At 38.5% G+C, this 26,892-nt stretch overlaps 1 protein-coding gene across 4 annotated transcripts in view; it reads left to right on the forward strand.

The window, feature by feature from the left end:
- Positions 1–345: 345 nt before the first annotated feature.
- The window catches only part of pdxdc1 (pyridoxal-dependent decarboxylase domain containing 1), a 31,118-nt gene continuing 4,571 nt past the window's right edge, over positions 346–26,892 (forward strand). Inside the window, exons 1-20 of one of the 4 annotated variants that reach the window (XM_007235334.4) lie at positions 346–559; positions 4,801–4,871; positions 5,263–5,331; positions 7,960–8,034; positions 8,228–8,377; positions 9,756–9,945; positions 10,208–10,276; positions 10,361–10,439; positions 11,684–11,768; positions 12,186–12,234; positions 12,764–12,865; positions 13,147–13,272; positions 15,032–15,082; positions 15,846–15,890; positions 22,598–22,658; positions 23,333–23,403; positions 23,794–23,899; positions 24,178–24,349; positions 25,580–25,698; positions 26,705–26,826. In XM_007235334.4, coding sequence (XP_007235396.3) covers positions 4,801–4,871; positions 5,263–5,331; positions 7,960–8,034; positions 8,228–8,377; positions 9,756–9,945; positions 10,208–10,276; positions 10,361–10,439; positions 11,684–11,768; positions 12,186–12,234; positions 12,764–12,865; positions 13,147–13,272; positions 15,032–15,082; positions 15,846–15,890; positions 22,598–22,658; positions 23,333–23,403; positions 23,794–23,899; positions 24,178–24,349; positions 25,580–25,698; positions 26,705–26,826 — 1,812 coding nt within the window. In that variant the 5' untranslated portion in view covers positions 346–559. The remainder of the gene's footprint in view (positions 560–4,800; positions 4,872–5,262; positions 5,332–7,959; positions 8,035–8,227; positions 8,378–9,755; positions 9,946–10,207; positions 10,277–10,360; positions 10,440–11,683; positions 11,769–12,185; positions 12,235–12,763; positions 12,866–13,146; positions 13,273–15,031; positions 15,083–15,845; positions 15,891–22,597; positions 22,659–23,332; positions 23,404–23,793; positions 23,900–24,177; positions 24,350–25,579; positions 25,699–26,704; positions 26,827–26,892) is intronic. The other 3 variants (XM_007235335.4, XM_007235336.4, XM_007235337.4) reach the window with 3 other exon arrangements.

Consider the following 26,892-nt stretch of genomic DNA (forward strand, 5'->3'; position numbering starts at 1 on the left):
ATTTATGAACTCATATTTGAATAATGATTTAAATAATAAAATTAAAAAATAAATACATTTATTTGTATATTTACTGTAACATATTACAGTAAATACAGAGCGCGCCGCGCGTGCCCGCGCGCTGCTGGAAGGTAAGGGGTGTGTCCTGTGTTGGAAACGTCAGCGCTCTAGTTCTCATATTCAGTTTGTTTCCTGCAGGAGAATCGTTATGAATCGATTAAAAAGTCTGTGATTATTTACACGCGTGTTTATATTAGGTTATTTTGTAAAGTAATGCTTTAAAAACTACTTTATTAATGTAAAATTAAACCCGTCGCGTTGTCATGGGTGCCTGGATGTAGGGGCGTGTCCTCCGTTGGCTACGTCAGCGCTGCCAGCACACCAGGAAGCGAGCTAAATCTGCACTAACAGCTGAAAGCAGAGGAGCGAAGAGGCGGAATATCACTCTTATTTATTTTAATTCCTTTCTCCATATTTATTCTGGGCTTCCCTGAAAGAGCCGCGGATATTCTGACGCTCCTCTGGTCTCCACGCTCCGAGGAAGGACTGATTTTGAAAGGTATGAGAGAGCAGGAGAGAGTGACATTGCCCTCAGACTGATTTACACAGAGCTGAAGACTCGAGCTCATGTGATTAGACAGCAGTGCAGAGAGAGAGAGAGTGAGAGAGATACTGAGAGAGAGAGAGAGATAGAGAGAGAGAGAGATAGATAGATAGATAGACAGATAGATAGATAGATAGATAGATAGATAGATAGATAGATAGATAGATAGAGATACTGAGAGACTTGTTGTGAGAGACATAGTGAGAGAATGAGAGACATGCTGACACAGGCATGCAGGGACAGACATGCACAGAGTGAGAGAGAGATACTGAGAAATGGCATACACAGAGAAAAAGAAAGAGAGATACAGAGAGAGATACTAAGACAGAGCTGTAGAAAGAGACATACTAAGAGCATGAGAGACATGCAGAGAGATACTGACACATAAAGAGAGACATATCAAGAGAGATACTGAGACAGACATGCAGAGAGCGAGAGAAAGAGAGGTACTGAGACAGGCCTGTAGGGAGAGACATAAAGAAAGAAAGAAAGAAAGAAAGAAAGAAAGAAAGAAAGAAAGAGAGTTACTGAGACAGGCCTGTAGGGAGAGACCTAGTGAGAGAATGAGAGACATGCAGAGAGAGAAACTAAAACAGACATAGGCAGAGAGAGTAGAGAGAGGGATATATCAGGAGAGATACCAGAAGAGAAAGACGTTACTAAGTGAGATACTAAAAGACATAGAGAGAGAGAGAGAGAGAAGCAGAGAAAGAGAGGTACTGAGACATATATACGCGGAGAAGTAGAGTCACTGAGACAGCCATAGAGACATAAAAAGACATAGAAACATAAATAAAGACACATGAAGAGAGAGAAAGAGATTCTGAGACAAACATAGGGAGACATGCATAAAGACATACTGAGACCCATGAAGAAAGAAAAATGGAGAGAGGTTCTTAGACAAACATAGGGAGACATTGAAAGAAATACTTACTGAGACAAAAGAGATATGCCAAGATAGACATACAGAAACATAGTAAGATCCAAACTGAGACAAAAATAGAGAGATGCAGAAAGAGAGACATAGTGAGACACTGAGAGATACTCAGAAATTCAGAGAGAAGTACAAACTGATAAAGGTGCTGAAAGAGATATTGCGTCATACATAGAGAGAGAGAGAGTTATCTTCACAGTTATCGTCACAGTCATATGTCAATTAAATTGATCTCTCTGCTCTGTTATTTATGTTTGGAGGTGACTAGTAACTAGAAGCTCAGTAAAACGTTTGCAGGCATTTTCATACCCTGGACTTGCTTTAAAACTTATGAATAGTATTTTTAATAATACATGAAATAATTTCATTTCATTTCATTTCACATTGTTTCGGAACAAATTCACTCAGACTAATTATAGCAGGGCAGCTAGAGAGGTAATTTTGTGTTATCTTTATTATCAACTTATTGATATAATTGAGCCTCTATGCTCTATTAAGAAGAAGGTAAACAGTGAGCACACTATTCTGGAGTGGTTGGCAGCCCTAGCTGTGGCACCCAGGGAGCAGTTGAGTGCCTTGCTTGAGGGCACTAAGTTTAAAAACAATAACAATCCAGTCACAAAGCCCTTTCTTTAAACTTCACACCCTGTCTGTCCCTGTGTTGTTTCTGTTAGGAGGACCACTGCTGACCATAAGCTCCTAGATACTCAGAAGAAGTTTCCACACTTACTCTGGTCCTGCTTTTAAACTGAATAACATAAATTCTAATGATTTGAGGCAGTGCAGATAGAATAACAGCGAGAGTTTATCATCTTCATGGCCATATATTTGTTGATTTAAACTTCTCTGCTCTGTTGGTAGTGTAGGAGGACTCTCTGCTTTTCTGTAGGAGGTGACTATTAATCATAAGCTCCAAAAAAGCTTAGTAGAAAACTAATTTAAAATTAAGTTTGTTTCATTTCATATTTGGCCTCATGCACACATGCATTCTGGTGATTGTGTTTTCTGATATCATGCATACATGCCTGTCTCACCTCTATTCATTGAGAGGATCCTGTTTGGTGGTATTTGTGTAGCAGAGCCACTCCCACACTGTAAATGTTCAATTCTGGTTCATCCACTTCTTAGCTGGAGTTGCTGCCTGAGGTATTTTAAATTAAAAGGCACGTAATATTCTTGCATGCTGGCCCCTTAGGGACCACATATTATAAACTATGATTTAACCTATGACATTTAAAAAACTAGTCATTCTTTATTTTTAAAATCACTGTCTATCTTTACCTTTTAAAATAAATGTTTTTTTTTTTTACTGTACTTTTATTACTAAATATGTAAATAACCCGCATCTGCAAACCAACCTGAAACACTCCTTATAACTTCCAACTCAAGCTTATGGGTGGAGCTAACTGTCTGTTGCCAGAATGGGCGGTTATATATTGTATGCAAATGTGTTTGGATCTTTATGACGTCACAAAAACAGTCATTCAAAACAGGCTGTTTTGGCAGAGTAGTTTCCATGTATGGAAAGTGAAGAACACTGCAGTCCAAACAAGCTCAGTCACGTTTGCAGGACACTAGCAGAGGAGCAGCTCTCAGGACAACTGGGCTCATCAGTGAATTTTAGGTTTGATTAATACACTGCATGTGCTTAGTATTAGCAAATATGAAGAATTATGCAATTAATTGTTAATAGGTTAAATCCTACAGAGACACACTACTACACATTTCAATCCACATTTACTGTTTATTTACTGAACAATTTAAGAAAACATTAAAACATATAAAGTACCAGTCAAAAGTTTTAATACACCTTCTCATTTAGTGTTTTTCTTATTTTTTTTATTTAATTTATTTTCTACACTGTAGATTAATAATAAAAAAACATGAATACAATTAAAGGACAAACATGGAATTATGTAGTAACAGAAAAAAGAGTGTTTTGCCAAGTCTTCCACAATCCCCTGACCTAAACCTGATCTACAATGGTGATTTGAGGTGATTTGGGATGAGCTGGAGCTTCACAGCGTGAAACTATTGTTCAGCACCTCCAGGAACCTTCAAGATGCTGAGAAAACTATTCCAGGTGGCTCTTCCTCATAAAAACACTAAGATTAAAATACCAAGAGTGTGCAGATCTGTCCTCAAAGATAAATGTGATACTTAGAAGAGTCTGTTTAACACTTTTTGTTTACTAAACAATTCCACATCTGTTTCTGTGTAGCTTTAGGTGTGTCCAAACTTTTGACTGGTACTGTTTCATATGTAAAAAATAATAGCACATTTATATTTGATTTTTATTTTTCCAACCTTTTAAATCCAATAAATAATAAAAACACACATAAATACACTCCTGTACATAACTGAATACACACTTACTGTTTATTTACTGTATTTAATTTAATTAACATAGAATACAAAGCGTATCTGTCAAATTATTTTATATGTTATTGTTTTATTATTTTTTAGTTTGTTTAATTTGGTGCATAATTATACATAACACCATTGCACATTCTACATTCTAATACACAAGTGTTGTGTATTTACTACTTTTCACATATAAGCATAAAATAGGACAAACATTCAGCCACAAATAAAAGATTATGGAAATGGTAATCTTTCATATTTTTATTCTACAATGTTTTAAATAATTAGGAATTGCACACTTCTGCACAATGTAACACACATTTATTTGTCTTACTTATTGAATTTAAAGCAACAGATGTAAATCTTGCTCCTTTTTTCCTCGGGCAGTCCTGATAAGAGCCATTTTAATCATATAATTTGATTGTCTTTGTGGCTGCAGTTGATACTTTTAAAGTTCTTGAAAATTTACAGGTTGACTGAGCTTCCTTTATTTAAGTTTAGAAACTAAAATATAATATAAGTTTTGGTTTGTTTAACATGTTTTTTGTTTACTAAATTATTCCATATGTTTTTTCATAGTTTGGATGACTAGTATTAATGTAAAATGCATAACATGTTTAAATAATATAAAAAACAACTGAATTTATATATATACCTACGACCATGTGAACAATTCACCCAGTGCTAAAACCACTAAACCACCACTGGCAAGTTTGTTTCCTGTAGAGAATATGTTCCCTTATTTCAACTCTGAGAGCAACAACCAGTAACACACTTGTACTATTATTATTATACTATAATTTATTGTCTTTTCATCTGGTATATGGTAATGTTTTGGTATAAATTGCAGTTAAAACAAATTAAAACTTAAAACCTTTACTTTTCTACATGTTTTCAGATGGACCCAACGCTCGCTGAGATGGGGAGTCACCTCTCTGATGCCATGAAGATTTTGGAGAGTGGACAAATGTAAGTAAACTAGTTGATAAATGATCTCCACAACACCTCATTCCCATCTCATCTCAAAAGAATTGCTTCATCATTTCAGAGTATTCAATTCCACTGCTCCACATCTCTGTTCTGTAAAATTCTGGAGGGCTACCCCTCTAGCCCACATTAGTATTAGGCATGGTGCCAACAGAGTCATGTAAATCTGCCCCGGAGAGTCCTATTTAATTGGCGTTACTGATCTACAGGGAGTAGATTAATAGACAAGCTGTGTGTGCATTTAAACAGCTGTGTCTGAAGCAGAAAGCATTCATTAGAAGCAGTGTCCACAAACACTTGGACATTAGTGTGTGTAAGGCTGTCTGTGTTGATTTTTTGTGTGTGTGTGTGTGTATTTGTGTTTGATGTACAGAGAGACAGCAGAAGACACAGGGAGACGGAGGCTGAGCTGGAGGGATATCCCCGGACCCCTGCAGGGAGAGTAAGTCCACCTGTTATGTCATTTACCTTCAGCAGCTCAAACCACTGCTATGGTAGCAGGACTCTCAAGAACATGTGGTTTTGGGCACCAAGGGGTTCAGCGGTCTAAAGCGCTGCCACTATGAGCGGGAGGTCGCAGGTTCGAACCCCAGCTCATGCAGCTTTGGCATCAAGCTGCTGGCGCTCAGAGGGAGCACATTTGGCCCTGCTCCCTCTGGGTGGGTAGATGGCGCTCACTCCCCACATCACTCCTGGGGTGATGTCCGCAGCACAGGGCGTCTGTGCGCCGATGTATCAGAACCGCATCAATGTATCAGAGGAAGCATGTGTTAGTCTTCACCCTCCTGGTGTGTTGGGGCATCACTAGTGATAGGGGGAGTCCTAATGAGTGGGTTGGGTAATTGGCTGTGTAAAATGGAAAAAAATTAGAAAAATAAAATAAAAACGAACATGTGGTTTTGCATTGTCTTGTTGAAAAATGCAGGTACATTTCTAGAAAACATTTCTAGTCAGCATATATATGCCCTAAAATATCAATATACTCTTCTACATCAATGCCACCACTGACACAACACTATAGAATGACAGACCCTGGCCCTTGAACTGGTTGTTGATAATAGTGTGGACAGTCCTTTTCCATCAGTGCTTTTTGAAGCCGAAAAAAACAAAAACTAAACAACAATCTGACCACAGTTCTCATTTCCACTGTATGATAGTCCATCCCAGAGGCATCTGTGACCAAAAAAAAACAGAAGACCAGGAAGGTTTTTGCTGCTTCTGGTCATGGGTAACATAAGGCTTCTTTTTGTACAATAAGTTTTAGTTGAATTTGTGAATGTAACTTTAACTCTGTTATTGTAATTCTTGATGAAGTTTTATCAAAGGAAAACCCTCGACCATGTGGTTCTATCTTCTATCAGCTTTTGCTGAATGTGACTGATTGCAGAGCCATCTGAGGCTCTGTAGTTTACACTACATGACGAGTCGTCAGTTATTGTGCTGTTCACACTTTCAGTTGTTGTGAATTTCACACTACACAATGATTTTGAGTCATCGGTCATTGTGCTGTTCACACTTTCAGATGTTGAGAATTTCACACTACACTACTGATCGGCGTCACAGGTTCACAAATAACACAGTTTTTACCCTGTGAAATCGCCGAATCACCTGGCTGCTCTCCAGAAACACGTTTCGTCACGAGAACACACCTGAACTAAACACACACAAGCACTCGCAATGAGTCCAACATGAACGGCTTCATATGAAGCAACTGAGTTTATAAATGTTTGCTCAGTCTTATACTGAAATATATACTTATGTCCTCAACACAGACGAATGTTTCAGTACCACAGACATAATTTGTTTTATTGTTTTAAACTCCAGTTATACGCCTTTTAAACATGCTCTACCTGTATCTCCAGGATCAGCTCGCCAACCAATTAGCTCACAGTAGCAGTAATGCTAATGCTTTACACTGTAAAACCTGTTTTCTGTAGATAAACTGATATATATATTGGGTCACGTTCTTTGCTTTTGTAGTACAAATACATTATTCTACTTTCTTATTCTCATTATTCTTACTTTAATTAAAGAAATACTCAGAACAAGTACATTATTATTTTTAATTGTAGGTTTTTAGCTCTTAGCTCCATTTACTCCCATTCATAAGGGACTCGCTCACGGGCTTCCTCTAGAGCAGAGGTCACTTATAGGCGGACCGCGGTCCGGACCCAAATGTTGTCCAATGCAGAACCAAACCAACAAACTGAGAAGGATTTAATTGTATACGTGCTTTGCAGCGCAGTAAACTCACAGACCAATCACGTGTGGGGTAAGATCACCAAACGCTCTCCTCTGCCAATCGGTTCCGTGCAGACGCGGTAAGGAAATAAATAAACACACCGTTCCTCACGTCTAGGCGTCTGCGACTGTTTTTGCTGGCGATCAACAAAAAACTGTCTGCGACTAAAAAAAATGGGCTAAAATCGTGTAGTGTGAACCTGGCATTAAGAATCATGGGTTCATGGGTGATTATGGGTAAACAGTTGTTGACATCATTATGCCATTTTTTAAACCCTCATTATTAGCCGTAAATTGCCCTGTCACAACATTTTGGAATGTGTTTTAGGAGCGCAGTATAACAAATTAAATGAAATTGATGATATTGGTATTTTTGCTCTTGGGCTTAGCCTTCAGTTGGAGAGGATAATTTACAGTATCATTGCTGTAAATACAAATCTCACTTCGAGCACCCACTCTTGAACAGCTGTACATGTGCATTTGTTGACAAGCTAAGAAATACAGAAGCAGCATTTAAGGTGGAAGAAGCATCTGGACTGAGCCTGTAGGGTAATATTACAGCTTTTTACATACATATTAATCAAGTTATTCTGTGTTATGTCGTTCTGGAGAGGGCTCTCTTGCAGCTCCAGCGAGGTTCCATAGTGCATTAGAAGTGTCCAGCCCAGAGTGAGAATGACAGAGGCGTAATTCTCCCTGTTACTGTCATCAACATCATCAATATCATTCTGAAACTGATTGTGATTGAACAGTTTATACAGAATGTTAATCTAAGATGTCTGTTTGCTGAGTCTTATAAATGTGTATTGTTTTTTTTGTCTTGTTTCAGTGGTCAGAATGTGGTAACTATTCTCCAGCTTGTTCAGAATCTCATGCATGACGACGAGGACAAACAGGCACACCGGTAGGTCTTCAGGGGAATCTGTGAAAATATTAGTTTGGGGGAAAAAGTAAAAATTTGGTATTGCTAATTCTAAAGACTTTTTTAACATGTTATAATTCTAAGCTAGAATATTAGCTTGTAGTCTCCACATTATCATGAGTTCATAATAAACCAATACTTATTGACGCATGTGTGTGTGTGTGTGTTTCTTCAGCAGAATGCAATATGTAGGGGAGCAAGGACACATGGCTTTATTGGGACACAGTCTGGCCGCCTACATTTCCGTCCTGGACAGAGACAGGCTCAGAAAACTGACCACCCGCATCCTCTCAGATACGACCCTCTGGCTCTGCAGACTCTTCAGGTCAGTATAGATAAGACTTTGGCTGGAGCTCTAGGTAGAAAGGTGTGGGCAGGAATGCGAGTGCGAGGAATCTATCTACTAATTATTATCAATATAGTAAATATTTAGTGCAGTGGAATTCCTCACCTACAGGTAATGGTTTAGTAAGGATAATTCATTTGTTTTTCATGAAAAAAATACTCCCATTTTCTACCCAATTTACACGGCCAATTACCCAACTCACTCATTAGGACTCCCCTTATCACTAGTGATGCCCCAACACACCAGGAGGGTGAAGCCTCTTCTGATACATGTGAAGTCAGCCACCACTTTTTTTCGAGATGCCGAGCAGCATTACAGCGCGCTCGGAGGAAAGCGCAGCGACTCGGTTCGGATACATCAGCTTACCTAAGAAGTGATGTAGGGAGAGAGCGCCATCTACCCACCCGGAGGGAGCAGGGTCAATTGTGCTTCCTCTAAGCGTCGGCAGCTTGATGACAAAGGCTGCATGAGCTGGGGTTCAAACCTGCAACCTCCCGCTCATAGTGGCAGCGCTTTAGACCGCTGGACCACTCGGCGCCACATGTTCAAACGTTTTTTAATGTTTCACTGCTTTATTACTTTTGAAAGATCAACATATAACATTGGACATTGAAACATAACATTTAAAATTCTGTTTTAGATTTGTTTAGACTTGTGTTTGCAGGGGGTGGTTGCAAATATGTGAGATGAACTATTTTCATCATCACCATTTCAAGGCAAGCAGAAGAAATTTTACACTGAAAAAAAAAAATACTTTAAACTATTTTTTCCACACAGGCTCATGTGGTTTTGATTTTATTCTCTCTTTTAATAATACAAACCTTCATTTAAAAACTGCTTTTTGTGTTTACTTGTGTTTTCTTTGGCTAGTATTTACATTTGTTTGAAAAATTAAAACATTAAAAAATAAACAATCATGAAGGGTGAAAACACTTTTTTACACCACTGTAAATTAGCACTATTAATATAAAAATATTAATAAGAGGTAGGTGGTAAGATAACATTGTATAGTTAAGATAAATGTTAAATAAAATGTCATGTGTTTCTGATATTATTGTGCATTTATTTTGAGAACAGAACAAGTACAGGTGTTATTACAGAGAGCTGAATTAATACTAATAATTGGCTACATTTCACTACATTTAGAATAAAGTTTATTCAAGTTCTTAATAGTAATACTGTGGATTTCCAGAGTAATCAGGAGGTATAAGTATAACATCTGTGTAATGTAATATGTACATAAATCTACTATTACCTTTAAAAAATATATATATCTATATGCTACGCTATATTATTTTTAATGCCATCTGTTGAGTTGGAATGTCTGAAAATATTTATATATATTACTTTTGTGCAGGTATGAAAATGGTTCAGCGTACTATCATGAAGATGATCGTGAGGGCTTGGTAAAGGTGTGTAGGCTGGTTATTAACGCTCGATATGAGGACTACGCCACAGAGGGCTTCACAGTGCTCAGCGTTAAACAGCCTGTAATCTACCAGAGCGCTTCCTGCAGGCCTGGCCTGGGACAGCATCTGTGCAGCCAGGTACACTTAGAGTGTTTTTTCACACTGATCTCTATTGTAACTCTACTGTAACTATTTTGGAATTACTTTAATTTCATTATTCCCTCTTATTAATGGTTTTTGACCATATATACTTAAAAAATAGATTTTAGATTGGTCCACTGTCTGATTAAATGGTTCTTTAAATTGAAAAACAATTTATAGATGGTTCTTTTTTAGTAGTATGTAGAACCTTTTTGCTTATTTAATATTGTTAATCAGATCTGTGTGACTTTGTTTGCAGCTCGGGTTGCCCTTGTCCAGTCTTTGTATCGTGCCCTGCAACACCATGTTTGGATCTCAGCACCAAATGGTTTGTTATCAGTGTTCTTTCTCTTTTCTATATTGTTAAAGGTGGAAATGTTGTTTTTTACTGTCAGCTCTTTTTTTCTCACAGGACATCGCCTTGCTGGACAAGCTGATCAGAGACGATGTGGAGACGGGGAAGCTCCCTTTGCTCTTAATAGCAAATGCTGGTTGGTTAAATTAGAAAAATAACAGCAGCATATTATTTATTAAAGGAACAATCAGTAAGAAATGAGAATAAGTGTGTGAAATGACTTCAGCTGTCCAATTTCCCAGATGTGAAGCTCTTGTTTTTTGCCAGTTTGCACAGTTGCACAGTGGCAAGCAATGACAATGTATTTATATACTCTGGAAAAAATGAGAGACCAACAAATGATGAGTTTCTTTGATTTTAACCAAATGAAAACCTTTGGAATATAATCAAGAGGAAGATGGATGATCACAAGACATCAAACCAAGCTGAACTGATGCATAAAGTTATCCAAATATCCAAAAGCAGTGTGTAAGACTGGCGGAGGAGAACATGCCCAGATGCATGAAAACTGTTATTAAAAACCAGGGTTATTCCGCCAAATTGAATTTCTGAACTCTTAAAACTTTATAAATATGAACTTGTTTTCTTTGCATTATCTGAGGTCTGAAAGCTCTGCATCTTTTTTGGTATTTCAGCCATTCCTCATTTTCTGCAAAATGTAAATAAATGACAATATTATGATTTGTAGTTTATAGAATAAAACAGCAATGTTCATTTTACTCAAACATAAACCTATAAATAGCTAAATTAGAGAAACTGATTCAGGATTTGAAGTGGTCTCTTAATTTTTTCCCAGAGCTGTATATTTGCAATGTGTTCTTGTTTGGACATTAAAGACATTATAAAGTCACATTAAAACGAAAATGTGGATTTTAAATAATTCTGTTACCTTTATGCACCTCTTGTCCATTATTCTAAAAAAGCCCACTGCTCTGTTGTGTTTCTGATAGATTTCCGGTAGTTACTGCCATGTTAGTGATCAGTTGTGGCCGGTCTGCTTATCTGATACGACTGATATAATTTTATGTTAGCCTGTTGCAGCATAACAACACTAACCAACATTGTCCACATTTACTTTAACTACTTTAATCTCAAACACCTTGACAAACAGCCTTGATAACCCAGCTGTACATGGAGCAATGCTGCACTCAAATGCTGAAAGCCCATCCCTATTACGCTAGTGGTTACCTTACTAAAGCACAGTGACATGTGGAAATAGGACTGGGGGAATGATGTTGGGCTGGTGCTTAATCGTAACCTGTTTTAACATTTTATTATCTGATGATGCATCCTGATTATATTATTACTGCAGAAAATATAATGTTTAATGCTTCTTTAAATGTTTTTAAATATTAATTTATTCATTTTTTTTCTCTACAGGAACTCCAGGCGCAGGTCATACAGATAAACTGAGTCGCCTCAAAGAGCTGTGTGTGCAGTATAATGTCTGGCTGCATGTTGAGGGGTTAGTATTAGTAGATTCAATTATATACATTACATGGAGAGTGTTTACTTATAAAACTCTATGGGTAATATTTTAAGACAGGGATTAATTCTAGTTGTAGACTAAATTGGCCTTTTCATTTAAAATCCTCCATTTAAAATGATGTATAGTCCATTAATTTTAATTAAGTCCCTGTCTGGAAAACTGCCCTTATACCATTAGAATAAACCCTAATGAACAAAAAGTCGGTAGTTAGTGAGAACCTGTAAAACTCCATATGACAGAATCAACCCAAGTTTTAATTCTTGCTTTTAATAGGCATAATAAAGGGATGCTTCTGACACTACTTAAACATGCTACTATGCTACTATGCTACTTTTATAGTTTATAGTTAGCAATATTCTGTGTTTATTAATTCTTTTTTCTCTGTTCTCTTAGTGTCAACTTGGCAACCCTGGTGCTTGGACAAATTTCCTCTGTGGTCACAGTAGGCTACATTTTTTTTTATTTAAGAGAATAGCTTTTTTTCTTTAAAACTCTAATGATATATTTTTACAGTAATGATACAGGCATGTTTAAACCCCAACAGTTTTAGACATTTCATGATGGGCCAAATCTGTGTGTGATTGTTGGGAGTGTCTAGCCTCTTCTTCCCTCACACTGCTTAATTTGACTTGTGAGGTCTTCGTTGTTGTCTGGAAGTTGTCTGCGATATTTTAAAGGGCCCGTTTTAAGCTTTAAACTGTGTAATGTAAATGTAATGTAATGTAAACATATAGAAAAATGTATACACATAACCATGAATACATTTTCATATGATTTAAGCTGACCTCACTTTAGCCCCACCCATTCAAGCTACAGCAGTTTATTGCAGGGTAGCCAGTCAGAACTGAACAGTTGGCTTCTTTTTTTCTGTCTGTTCTGAAATCTAGCTGATCCTGTCTGTCTGTCTGTCTGTCTGTCTGTCTGCCTGCCTGTATGTCTGTCTATTTGCCTTTGTATCTCTGTGTGTTCAGGCAGCCACTAAGTGTGACAGTATGACGCTGACCCCGGGTCCTTGGCTCGGGTTGCCGGCTGTGCCAGCTGTCACGCTCTACAGACACGAGGATCCAGCGCTGGTAAGTAAACACTCACAACAATCATCACACACAAAAAAAGAACAGAGATTTTATATATATATATATATATATATATATATAGTATTATTTAAAGCTATCATCATATTAAAAGCTGGTTTGGTAAATCAGTGTATAATTATGCTAAATCAAGGGGAGTGCTGACAGAAATTAGAAAATTAGCTGGGAAGCTGAAGGGGGGTGCTGCTTCTCTCCTATACTTGTATAAAAAAATCTGTTATTTGTTTTCTCTCTCTCTCTCTCTCTCTCTCTCTCTCTCTCAGTCTCTAGCAGCAGGCCTAACATCCAGTCAGCCAGTGGAGAAGCTGCGTGCTCTGCCTCTCTGGCTGTCTCTGCAGTACCTGGGGCATGATGGGATTGTAGAGAGGATCAGGCATTCGGCCCACCTCGTAAGTACAGAGAGTACCTCTTCAATCTACAAAATATCTCCTTATTCACTTAACTAAATATTAACTACACTACTAAATTGGAGTGTAACGTTACAGAAAAATCATGGTTCGGTTCACCCCTCAGTATGAACCCCACGGTTCAGTACGTTTTCGATTTGGTTAGTGGGGGGAAAAAAAATACACTGGGCATTCTGTATAGCCTCACCTATATTAACTTTATAATAACAATGGAACTTCATTATAATCATGTTTCATTTTTTGGGATAGATTGTTGTAAAAGGGCTCGAGCTCTTTTATTATGTGCTTAAAACCAGGGTTCTCTCCTACTGTCATCATAAGAGGTCTCACCTTTTAGATCTTGTTGGAACAAACAAACAGTGAGCCTGATTGTGGTGCTCTATTAGGAACAAAAACAACAGCATTACTTTAACTGCTTAAACTACAAATATTTTTCCTAAGCATAGTACTGGATGCATTTCAGTGTTTGAGTTCTTTTAAGAATTCAAGCATTAGATTGTTAAAATTAAGAGCGAGTTCCTAAAAGTAACAGTGCTACAGATACACTTTCTGGGTTACATTCATTGGTTCCACAAGTCTTCTATAACCTGCCTGTCCCATGTATTATGCGTGCGTTCGCGCGACCCGAAGCATGACCCCTATACTGTGACGGTTCGTAAAGAATATTATGGCGTAACATCAATCTCAAAAGTCGGGGGCACAAAAATACAAGGTGAAAAAAAATTACCAGCGTGTTTTAATTTTTTTTGTGTGTGTAAATTAACTTCTCGTGAGCACAAATGTGAAACTAGCGAGCAAAAAAAGGGAATCATGTGTGTGCGATGAAGAAAATGTTGTTTTCGAGCTTCATTTTTCTCCTCTCGAATGCTTTTTCCTCACGCTGTGTGACTTACCTGCAGCATTACCTGGTTTTGACAGTTTGGGGGCGGGGCCGGGGTCACCTCCCTCAGCGAACGCTATTGGCTGAAATCTCCAGGGTTTGTGACGGACCGCCTACCTCCACGAGCCGGAGGAGGGCAGGGAAAGAAGGACAGCAGGAGAGTTAGCTAGCTGGCTATGCTCTCTCGCCTGAAGAGATCGTTTGCCGGCTCTGTCTGCCTGGGTTAGCACCGGTCGCTCCGGGCACTAAACTCGGTCAGACAGAGTGGGTCGCGCCACAGAGCGGGCTGTTTGGATGTTAGCACAGCCAGCTAGCTAACTCTCCTGCCGTCCGGCTCGTGGAGGTAGGCGGTCCGTCACGAACCCTGGAGATATTAGCCAATAGCGTTAGCTGAGGAGGTGACCTCGGCCCCACCCCCAAATTTTCAAAACCACCCCTTTTAAAACTCGAGCGCAAAGAACTCAGTCGAGCACAAACTGCTGCTGCAGGTAATTCAAACAGTGCGCGAGGAAAAAAGCCCCCGAGGGGAGAAAAATGAAGCTTGCACCGATTCCCTTTTTATTTGCTAGCAAGTTTTTGCACCCCCGAATTTTGACATTGATGTGACGCCATAGAATACATGTACCGTTACACCTCTAATGCTAAAGTCATAATGCACTACTGGCCACTTTATTAAAACACATAGTTGTGCTCTGCACATTATATTGGGCACTATAAAATAATAAATAGTATTGGTAGTACAGTAAGAGTTAGGTACAGTGAAGAACATTCAGTGTGAGTATAGATAACTGTATTAAGTATTGTAAACATGGTAGAAATAATTACCGGCTGACCTCTTTGACCTTTCTGCCTTTTCTACAGAGTCAGACACTACTGGAGCAGCTAAAGTCACTGACCTCCATAAAGACTTCGGTAGGTGAACAAACACATTTTAAAGCTTTCAGCAGCATGCAGGCAAAGCCTCTCTGAGAAACAGAGTATTATGCATTGTCCATCAGAAGTCTGGGGACACCTTGCTTTCATAGAACCACTCTTCAGCTTTGACTGTCTATGAAAAAGAAGAGCAGATGTTAATAAAATTAAAGAAATTAAAAGATTGTGTGACTATTTTTTAATTATTGTTAAATAGTGTCTTACTGCTTTTTTGAATATTGGTAAACATATAATCAGCAGACATAAAGCAGAAATAAATAAAACTACCTCAAGGTTGTCTATCTTTGTTAAAAACAGTGCTGTGTAGCTATCGTGTTTGCTAGCACATTACATTTAGTGCACAACTATTAGACAGTCTGCTAAAAGTTCATGAAAAACATTGCATCTACACAAATTAGATCCTTGGTTGTGGTGCACAGAGTGAAAGCACAGGTTAAAGCTCCTTTTGACTGCTGACACAAAATGCTATTTTTTTTCCAAGGCTTTAAAACACATTAGGATTTATATTATTGTTTTTTTGTTGAACAGCAAGGTGTCCCCAGACTTGTCACAGGCAGTGTATGCTCTTTTAAGATTATGTTTATCGTTTTAAATCTCACTTTTCCCTAAATTAAATGTAATTTAGAGTGATCAAGTGGCACATTAGGCTTTTAGGTGTAAAGGAGATAAAATGGCCCTTATCTTTAGTGCTTTAATCACTCCCCTTAAAACCAGACCTTTCTCCCTGTGTCACCATCATCAGGATGTCATCGACAGTGAAATCTCTCTCCTCGAGGCTTTGAGCATGGTAAAGAGCAGCCACTGTTGTGTGTGTGTGTGTGTGTGTCTGTGTCTGTGTGTAGCGATAGAGCTGGGCGGTACAAACAAGATATTTTAGCAATAATTCTTTAGAACAATAAATGTGCTGAATTTGTTCAGTGTCTGCAATGATTTTTGTATTTAGAGTTTCCATTATGAATTTATCAGTATGTACTGTGAATTATTCAGTATCCTCTATGATTATTTAATATCCAGTATGAATTATAGAGTAACTATTCTAAATTTTAGTTCTTGCTTTGAATCTTTTATGTATCTACTGTAGTTTATTCAGCATCCACTATGAATTGTTCTGCTATGATTACACCGCATTCCAAATTATTATGCAAATTATATTTTTCCCTGATTTTCATAAATGGCCGATGCACAGTCAGTATAATAAAAGTCATCACCCGTTAGAGTATAAATCGAATTTTATTAAACCAACCTCCCGATGAAAACAGTATATTCTTTAAAAATAAAAAAACTCAAAATGTACTGTTCCAAATTATTATGCACATCAGATTTTTAAAACATTTTATAGGTTATAAAGAACTGAAATGGTCATTTGTTGAATTTGCAGCGTTTGGAGGATTTCACATTCTCTGTAATCAAAAGCTTTTTTAATTAAAAACATCCTAACAGGTCAAGTTACATGTTAACATAGGAACCCTTCTATGATATCACCTTCACAATTCTTGCATTTATTGAACTTGTGAGTTTTTGAAAAGCTTCCGCTTTAATTTCTTTGCATGATCAGAGCTGCTGTTCTGACGTAAACTGCCTCCCGCCCTCATAGATCTTTTGCTTGATGATACTCTAAAGGTTCTCTATAGGGTTGAGGTCAGGGGAAAAAGGAGTTTCTCTCCTTTTATGACCATAGCAGCCAATCACACAGAGCTATTCTCTGCAGCATGAGATGGTCCATTGTAATGCGTGAATATGATTTTGCTCCGGAAGGCATGGTTCTTCTTTTTGTATCTATATACTTTGCTGAGGTCATTTTCACACCTTCAGGGACTCTAAAGGGGCTACCAGCTCTAACCTCATGATTCCGGCCCAAAACACGACTCCGCCCCCTTCCTGCTGGCGTCGCAGTCTTGTTGGGACATGGTGGCCATCCACCAACCACCCACTACTCCATCCATCTGGGCCATCCAGGGTTATACAATACTCATTAGTAAACAAGACTGTTTGGAAATTAGTCTTCATGTATATCTGGATCCACTGTAACCGTTTCTGCTGGTGAGCTCTGGTTAGGGGAGGCTGAATAAAAGGTTTATGCACTACAGCAAGTCTTTGAAGGATCCTAAACCTTGAGGCTCGCGAGTCTCCAGAGGCACCAGCAGCTCTAAATACCTGTTTGCTGGTTTATAATGGCATTTTAGCAGCTGCTCTCTTAATCTATTGAACTTGCCTGGCAGAAACCTTCCTCATTTTGCCTTTATCTGCACAAACCCATCTGGGCTCTAAATTTAGCCACAAATCTCTTCACGTTACGATGATCACACTTAATTTTTATAACATATCTAATGTTTTCTTACCTTGTCCAAGGCATAGCATTATTTGATGCTTTTCGGCAGCAGAGAGATCCTTTTTCTTTCCCATGTTGCTTGAAACCTGTGGCCATCTTAACAATGTGTAATATCCTTCCTAATTACTAATTAAAACTAATTATTACAGGTGTCTGAGATTGATTTCAGTAATCCAAAGAGCCCTGAGACACAGTACCATCCATGAGTTTAATTGAAAAACGAAAAAAAAAAAATCTTTATAACACTTAAATCCAATTTGCATAATGAAACGCAGTGTAATTCTCTATGAATTATTCAGAATCTACTATTATGTGTTCTATGAATTATCCAGTAATATTTTTTGTGTTTTTTAGTGTCTACTATGAGTAGTAATTGTTATCTGCTAAATGAATGGTTGATGTTGAAATATGTGATTATCTCCCAGCTCTAGTTGGCAGTGGTGTGTATGTGTGTGTGTGTGAGTGTGGGGCTCTGCAGTAGTGTGTGTTAGTGAGAATCGGGTGCCGTTGGTTTCAGGGTTCGGTGTCTCGCTCGCGGGTCCCGCCTATCTCCGGGGTTTCACTGCGGGACGTCCTGGGCTCGCTCATTCTCTCTATTGTAGGTGGGACCCACCCTCTCTCTGCCTGACCTCACACTTCTCCTGCACTTCACCTCTCTCTCTCTTTTTCTCTATTTCTTTCTCTCTCTCTTTTTGCTTGCTTCGTCTTTTCCACTTCTCCCTCCCTCACCATGTCTGCCTGCAACTTCGCGCTCTGAGGGTTCTTCACCGATCAGTGCATCAGGCATGTTTCCACAGCATCCAAAGGATGTCCCTCATAGAGCTTTGATGGCCTGTGGGTCATCAGCGCTGGACCTGACCTGAGTTGAGCGACAGGCTAAAGTTTAAAGTATTGTTTGGTGAAAATTCTCATTAATCACACTTTTCTCCTTAATGGTAGATTACAGTGCTGTGAAAAACTATTTGCCCTCCTCTAAATTAATGAATTAAACAACTGAATACTATATCTTAAACCAAAGGAGCCCGTGGTGATGTAAATGTCACAGACCCATTAAAAGCTGTGGAAAGTTACTTAAATCACTTTGTCCTTCACTTTAAGTCTTTTACTTTTACTTTAACTCATGTCATACTCCTGATACTGACCTTATTATGGTTGCGAATTGCAAAACATTATTTATGCAAATACATTACTTATCAACCCCATAGCAACCACCTAGCAACACCTTAGCTACCACCTAGCAACCACTTAGCAACACCATAGCAACACCTTAGCAACCACCTAGCAGCCGCAACAGATATTATAGCAACACCTTAGCTACCACAAACCAACAACAAAGCAAACACCACAAATACCATAGCAAGACCTTAGCTACCATCTCACAACCACTTAAAAACAGCATAGCAACCACCACTGATACTATAGCAACACCTTTGCAAACCACCTACCAAAACATAGCGACCACCACAGATACCATAGCAACACCTTAGCAATACCATAGCAACCACCATAGCAAACAGTGGGAGCTGTTTTAGATCCTGCGTTTCCTTCAGGGAATGCACTTATCTAGTTTACAGAATGTTGGTTAGTTTCATGTTCTTTGTTTATAGGTTTTACATCCTATATAACTAGCACTGACATGATTTCTGAAACAATATGTTAAAATATAGTTATAAAGTTATGAACTTTTCATTTGTTACATCAGGATTTAACCTCAAAATATTTAAGTGAATTTATCTGATTTAAATTTACATTTAAAATAAATATTTGGACATGGGTCTGGGCTCTTATGGGTTAAAGATATTGGGTACATTGTAGTTGTTTTATGTATAAATAGTAAGTGTGTGACAAGGTTTGTTACTTTGTTATTTAACCCACACTGATTTTCCAGTCTGCTTTTATTTGGCTGTTTCATAATGCCCACAGCCACATAGCAGTGCATTACAAAGCCACTTTTAGCTTTGCCTTGCTTTAAACATTGTAACAAGAACGTTTTGTAATATTCTCTGTTTTTATTACATAGTTTAGCTGTCCTTTCTCAGTTCTCTCTGTGTCCATTCAGAACAGTGTCCTGTTAGGTAGCGTTAGCTTAAAATATTGTAGTAGGCTCTGCTAAGTTTAGCATTTAGCATACTAGCACCTGGCTGGGTGCTAGCCAGGTGCTAGTATGCTAAATGCTAAACTTAGGGGGCACTAGCACTAGCCTCTCCAGCCCATCTGCTGTGTGGAAACCTGCTTGGTGCTTCACCCATTCAGCTAGCATTATCCATTAGCCTATTTAGTGTCACTTCCATATTTTCCCAGAGTAGCAGTTTCATTTAGACTTGACTAGTGGACAGGGTGTGTGTAAATTTTGGAGGCAATTTAAAACTTCATGGACAAAAGTATTGGGATATTTACTTAATCATTATTTCTTTAGAATTTAGGGGTATAAAATACGAGATTAGTCTGCTCTAGTTTGGTTAATGTCTCTACTATACAGGGAAGGGTTTTTTCAGTTGGGATTTCTTATATTTTTTTTTTATGTCATTGTCTTGTTGTAGGACCCAAAATCCACTTCAGCTTCAGCTCTTTATCAGAGGGCAGACACTTTTGCACAGCACTGTAGCCAGTCAGCCAAGACATGTTTGTAGTTTAGCGCTGGAGCCATATGGCTTTTGTAACTGACAAGTCAACCACCATCCAGATCATTTTGTTAAGTACACACGCACGCACACGCACGCAAGCAAGCACACAGTCTCTTGCCTTCATTTAGATCTTTATTAGGTGACCTGGACCTGTGGAGCTGGTTCAGGGTGCAGTAAAATGTAAAACTTACTGTAAACTATAAACATGAACAAAAGTACAGACTTTTTTTTTTCCTTTGCTCTGCATCCTAGTCCATGTTTATAGATAACAGAGAATTATACAGTGTCAGAAACTACATGAGGAAGTCTATAGGTGGCTACTAAATGCCTTCACACAGTTTGAGGAGAGATTGTGGATTTAGCCAAACAGTTAGCATCATGCTAATTTGTGAACATAAGCTTTTATTACTTGTAAGCTACATTAGCATCCTAGCTTCATTGCTAAAACTATAGTTCTGACATTATTCAGGCACATGGCTATGTTTGGGTTGAGGGGGAAATTGTGTAAATATGATTTTATCACTAAATTAGAACTTTAAGCTGGCTCATTGCTCATGTATGTTGTTTCCACCATGCTAAATAGCATTTCATTTTAAAATGGTTTAAGTGTAGATTTAGATATATAATTTCTTTTTTATTTAAATCTTTATTATTAATAGCAACAACAAAAGTAATTTTTACACAACAATTTTCTAGACTGTGCTGTCAAGATGGAAATATGTAAAGAAGTTCCAGTTCTGATTCGCTGTCCTGTATAGGTCCTTGTTTAAAACGCAGTAGTTGTTGTTCAAGAATACATGGATATATGTTACGGAATTGGCCCCTAAGCTTTTTATGAACTAGTTATTATTGTTTAAATGAAATGAGAAATATTTGCCCCTGTGGCATCAGCAGGTTGTGAAGCTGTGATTTTTGGTAAAAACTGCACAGACAGGTTTTTAATGGCTTTGAATGCTACTTTGACACTGACCAGACAGGATACTCTCACATTCCTATTCTTTTGTTACCTGACAGGTTGTAGAATGGAAAGGGAGGCTACTGTATAAGGAAAACCTGTGTGATATTATAGAGTTGCACTTATCCTTAAGGGATTTTCACACCTACAGGTGAGAAAAAATTACTTTATATGTACGATAAAATACCACAAACCTGAACACAAGAACATATAAAGTTTAGCTACAGTTCATCCTCACCTACTCAGCTTATTGCAGAATAGCCTAACCTACTTAGCTTACAACAATTTTCCCCACCCATTCAGTTCATAGCAGTTTAGCTCCACCCATTCAGCCTACAGCAGTTTAGATCCAACCATTAAGACCACAGCAGTTTATTCTCCCCAATCAGTTCACAGCATCCTAGCCCCACCCATTTTAGTGCCAAACACTCCCTCAGCAAGTAAGCTACACTCATTGAGCTTATGGCAGTATAGCCCCACCCACTCAGCCCTAACATTTTTTCAGTTTAGCTCCATACATAGTTTACAGCAGTTTTTGTTCCCACCTAAAAAGCAGTTCTCACCAGCCTACTACCGTTAAACAATAGCAATAGTCACATTGCAGGACATTCAGTTCTAAATTACATTTTCTAAGGTTGTTTGCTGCTTGAAAAGAAAACAAATGCACTGTTCATATTTTACATGAAAATACCTACCAAATTACAAATGCTGTCCATGAAATACCATTTACGTCACTCAAATCATTGATTCACAGATTGCATTATAAATATCATGACATAGTATTGATTTTCTGGCAAGATTTGGGTTATTTGTTATATATTATACAATATCGCAATATATACTGCAAAACAACAATATATCGCAAATTAATCAATGTAAACGTCACCCATTAAGACCACAGCATTGTAGCTCCACCCATTTAGCCTAAAGCAGGTTGTCACCATTCATTTAGCCTAAAGAATTTAGTCTCTTCTGTTCAGCAGTTTATCCCTGTCCATTTAGCCTACAACAGTTTTTGAACAAGGCTTAGTACAGAGCAGCCAATCAGAACTGAGCTGCATTGCATATTGAATTAGTCATAAAGCACAGTACATAAATCAGCCTGGTTAATTCTGAAGGAAAAAAGAAAGAAAGTACAAATTGCGAAATATAGTGAGGAATATGAGGAAACTAAGAGGTACTAGCCTGTTGCTTTATTTAGTTGTGGTTCATTGTATTGCTGTGAAGATGGAATGCAGGCTGTTAGAGCATCACTCCTGGATCCAGCGAGACATTCCAGCACCAGTGCATGACTTCAGGTCAAGAGCCATGTCGTCCAGTTTAACCAGTCTGCCCAGCGCCTCACACTAAACCTCCTCATGACATCACATCCCAGTGATTCAGACTGAAAGCTGGACATGAACAAGTCACAAACCAGTGCTGCTTTCTGCATGATACAACCCCGCTGTGATTCATATTCATATAGAAGTGTCAATAAGTTATGTTAGATACCATCTCTCTCTCTTTATCTCTCTCTCTCCCTCTCTCTCTCTTTCTGTTTCTCTCTCACTCTTCTCTTTCTCTGTAATGCTCTATAACATTTTCAGGTGGAGGACGAGCTGAGTTCTCCTGTGGTCGTCTTCAGGTTCTCCCAAGACACCAGTTCAGGTGACTTTTCTCTATAAGTTTACAGCCCAACTTAAACTCAGTGTACAACCCAGATGGGGCCCTTTTTTTTTGTTTAACTTATCCTGGTCCTATTACACATGACTTCCATATGAGGGGCCTACATGGAAACCATGGGCAAAGCATACTGGTTCCAATTTAGGCATTTAGAGGTGTTAAGTAATGAATAAGTATTAACAATAACTACTGAACTACCGTACTTAAGTAAAAAATGCTGTATCTGTGCTTTTCTGCAGTATTTTTTTTTCTTACTTCCACTTGTACTTCACTACATATTTTTGATGAGTTTAATATTTAAACCGTGATACATCTGTATCTGCTGCATTATTACTTGCTACAACTATAAAAATGTTAGGAATCATTTAAAACCCATACCAGGTTTGATGAAGCTCCTCCTCATCATTGAGTGAATCAGGCGGTCAAGCTGATCTTATAAAAAGACCTCGCTGATTCCATTCTGCCTTTCACTCCTGCAGTATTATATTCGAACCATTGAATGTTTTCTGTAATGATTACATAACACAATTCTTTAAGTATTGAGAAGTCAGGGTCTCTAGTTCTTTAAACATGTTTGCATTTAAGCCACCCATACAGACCCCATATGATCATGTTATCTGGAAAAGTGTAACCATAACTGTGTTTTTCTGTTTCCACAGCGTCAAGTGGCGGCTCTGTGGAGGGGTATTTTTCAGGAGATAGAGAGGTGCAGGATTCCCTTAACAGATGGGTAAGAATATAAAAGACCCAACTGTACAGGACAGTAACTTACAGTGGTATTCCATTCACAAATTTACAAAATTTACAGAATTATATTCATAATTCATTGTTTAAAATGTACACATTCAGAGAAGGGCTTACCAAACCAAACTCCATGCATTAGTTGTCTTGACAATTGAACCTACACGTCTTCTGAGTTTTATTAATGTTGGTCATGGTAAAAAGCAGTCAGTCTCAAAAAATAATCATAGAACAAAACTTATTTGTTGTCACTGTATCCATTAATTTTTTTAAATAAATAAACATGTTTTTATTGCAACTAATTCTTTTTTTTAATGTCCTTTTAGAAGAAACAATGCTTGATCAATATGTTTGTCTTGATAACTTGTATTTGTATTAGCTTGGTGAGCAGTTGGCACTACTTGTTCCGACCAGTGGAGTGGATGTTGTGGAGTTGGAGGACGAAGGAGTGTGTGTGCGCTTTAACCCTCTAATGACAGCCGCAGGTAAGCATTACATGCACCCATTCACCACCTTTACACACTCAATCACACACACCCACCCTCACACAAACACACACACACTCACACACATACACTGTGCTGAGTAACACTACAGTTTTTATCTGTATGGCACATATGTTTGTGCAAGGTGTGTTAGCGCTTGCAGGAACTGTCCAATAAAAAACTAACGTGTTTACACTGTGTTTCTGAATTGACCCAGATCCTCCTTTTAGTATTTTATAACAGTGTGTGTGTGTATGTGTGTGTGTGTGTGCGCGCAGCTTTGGGCACTCAGGAGTCAGACGTGGCTCTGTTGGTGGAGAAGCTGGCTGAGATGGTTCCTGTGCTGAGCTGTACACTGCGTTTCAGGCTGGACTTCAGAGAGGAGGTTCTCCAGCATGCGTGTCTAAGCTACATAGAGGACCTGAGTTGGCCTGGTCTCGGCGCTGTCAGGTCGGAGAGAGAAAAGTGCTGAAGATATCAGATCCTATTTTTTTTTTTTTTTATAATTTTATTTCTAATTTTTCACATTTTCTACCCAATTTACACGGCCAATTACCCAACCCACTCATTAGGACTCCCCCTATCACTAGTAATGCCCCAACACACCAGGAGGGTGAAGACTAACACATGCTTCCTCTGATACATGTTTCTTTTCGAGCTGCTGCTGATGCAGCATAGCCGAGCAGCCAGCGCGCTCAGAGGAAAGCGCAGCGGCTCGGTTCTGATACATCAGCTCACAGACGCCCTGTGCTGTAGACATCACCATAGGAGTGATGTGGGGAGAGAGCGCCATCTACCCACCCGGAGGGAGCAGGGCCAATTTGCTCCCTCTGAGCTCCGTCAGCTTGATGGCAAAGCTGCATAAGCAGGGGTTTGAACCTCCCGCTCATAGTGACAGCGCTTTAGACCGCTGGACCACTGGGCGCCCCAAACTGTTGAATTTCAAATGGGAATTTGTTTATTATTTGCTTAATTTTTTAGAAGTCACATTTGCCAGAAAATAGTTAGATGACCCCAAGACCATTTGATGAGTCAAAGTAGATTTTTTTTTTTTTTGTTAAATTTGGCGTAAAACTAACGCTGCATTCCTCCATAGGAACACCAGTATTAATAGATAAATTTGTTGGTGTTAGTTATGGTAGTTGGGCTGCAACTTATGATTATTTTGGGAGTTGACTGTCGACTATTTTTTCATTTACCGTAGTCTTTTTGCTTTCTGTGGCTACCGCTCCTGTTCCAAGCTTTTTTTTTTCTATCACGTCTAAATAAAAGAAACAGATGATATTGGCCAGAAGATGTCTAAATATGTAATGTGCTGATATGTAGAGATAAACTGAGTGAAGGAGCCCATTACCCCTCCCTCTTTGCATCTCTGTTCCCATGTTACACACTGCAAAATCTTAAATGTACAGACTATTCTGATATATAAATAGTCCACATCCAAGTATTTTTTTACCTGGGTAATGTACATTTGGAATAAATCTTTTATCTCCAGTAAATGAAATGATCATTCAAAAGGTGGATTGTTTTTATTTGTTACTTGTGTTGCTTTATATTGTCTTTTTATAAAATTGAATTATGTATAAGATTTAAATGTGACATTAGGAAGGGGCAAATGCTTTTTCACAGCACTGTAGTATTTTGGATATATGAACAGTGTGTGTTTTTGTATGTCTGCAGGTATGAGTCTCGGAGGACGGACCTAGAGGAAGGAAAGAGGCAGCAGGAGCTGGAGAAGATCAATACAGAGCTGCTGAAGAAACTGAGGGAACTGGACACTGATCTGGAGTTCTCAACAGGTCTGTATTTTTATATTTTATTTATTTATATATGTTTACATGTAATAAAACATTTAAAGCAGCACTATGCAGTATTCTTACCTTAAAGCTCACCTTCCGTCGTTTTTTCTTTCATTTTAAAATGTCTAGTTGTGGTCTCTAGTATGAATGAATGACATGTGAGCCGTTTTTGTAAAAAAAAAGTGCTCAGGTGTCTCTGTATAGCTCTTTTTTTAATGGACTGTTTTAGGGGTGTGTCCAAAATGACCGGATTCCAGCTTTGCTCATGGATATTCATACATGCAAACAGCATGCAAATATCTGATTGGCTAGGAGCACTGCGACGCCCCTCCACCGCTCTGCCGCTCACTGCCTCCCACCTCCTAACTGATGAGCGGTGATGTTGCGTCGCTTCAGCTCCGCCTCTGGGAGTTTCTCGAGCCAAGGTGGGCTGGTCTGTGAGTTTCTGCCTACGTAGGCAGAAAGATCATTCAAAATTCACCCGTTTTTCGGAGGGGGGGAGGGGGGATTTCTTTGCTTAGCTCCTGCAGACAATGGGGGCTGCAAAACAGTTTAATGTGCAGGTGTACACATTCAACTCGGAGAGACCTACTGTATTCCACAAAAAACAAGAAAAATCGGATTTTTGCGGAAGGTGAGCTTTAAAACAGCAGCAATAAAACAGCAGAGAAATGTTAATGGTACACTGACTGTAATTGGAAGAATTGCACTGCTAATACACTATAAACTATGAAGTCATAGTTGAGTAAAATCCTGTAATACTACTGTACCACCTTAGTTCCATGCATCTCACGTCTCGCATGCTTCTGTATCTCTTAGCTTGTTAACAAATGAATGTGTACATGTATTTACAAAATGGTGTAAAAGTGAATTACACTTCCCATCTGTATAGGGTAGCTAAGGAGCAAAACATACAAATTCTCACATAATGCTGTTTTAATCACTTATTTAGACCCTAAATAATCATTCGTTTCTCTATATGAGTCTTATGACCTTCATGTTGCAGGTCCAGAGTTCAGTGAAGAGAGGAACTGTATATTTATCGGAATGGCAACTGAGGATCTGGATGTAGCGGCGTTGGTAGACACCATCGCATCTACTGGGAGAGAGATTGAAGAGAGTGGAAAGGTATCAGCAGTTTGCTTCAAAAAATAATAGTTTATAAATAGTTTATAGTAAAGAGTTTTACGGTAA

Source organism: Astyanax mexicanus, chromosome 19 (genome assembly GCF_023375975.1).
Source record: "Astyanax mexicanus isolate ESR-SI-001 chromosome 19, AstMex3_surface, whole genome shotgun sequence".
In the NCBI taxonomy this organism is placed as follows: Eukaryota; Metazoa; Chordata; class Actinopteri; order Characiformes; family Acestrorhamphidae; genus Astyanax; species Astyanax mexicanus.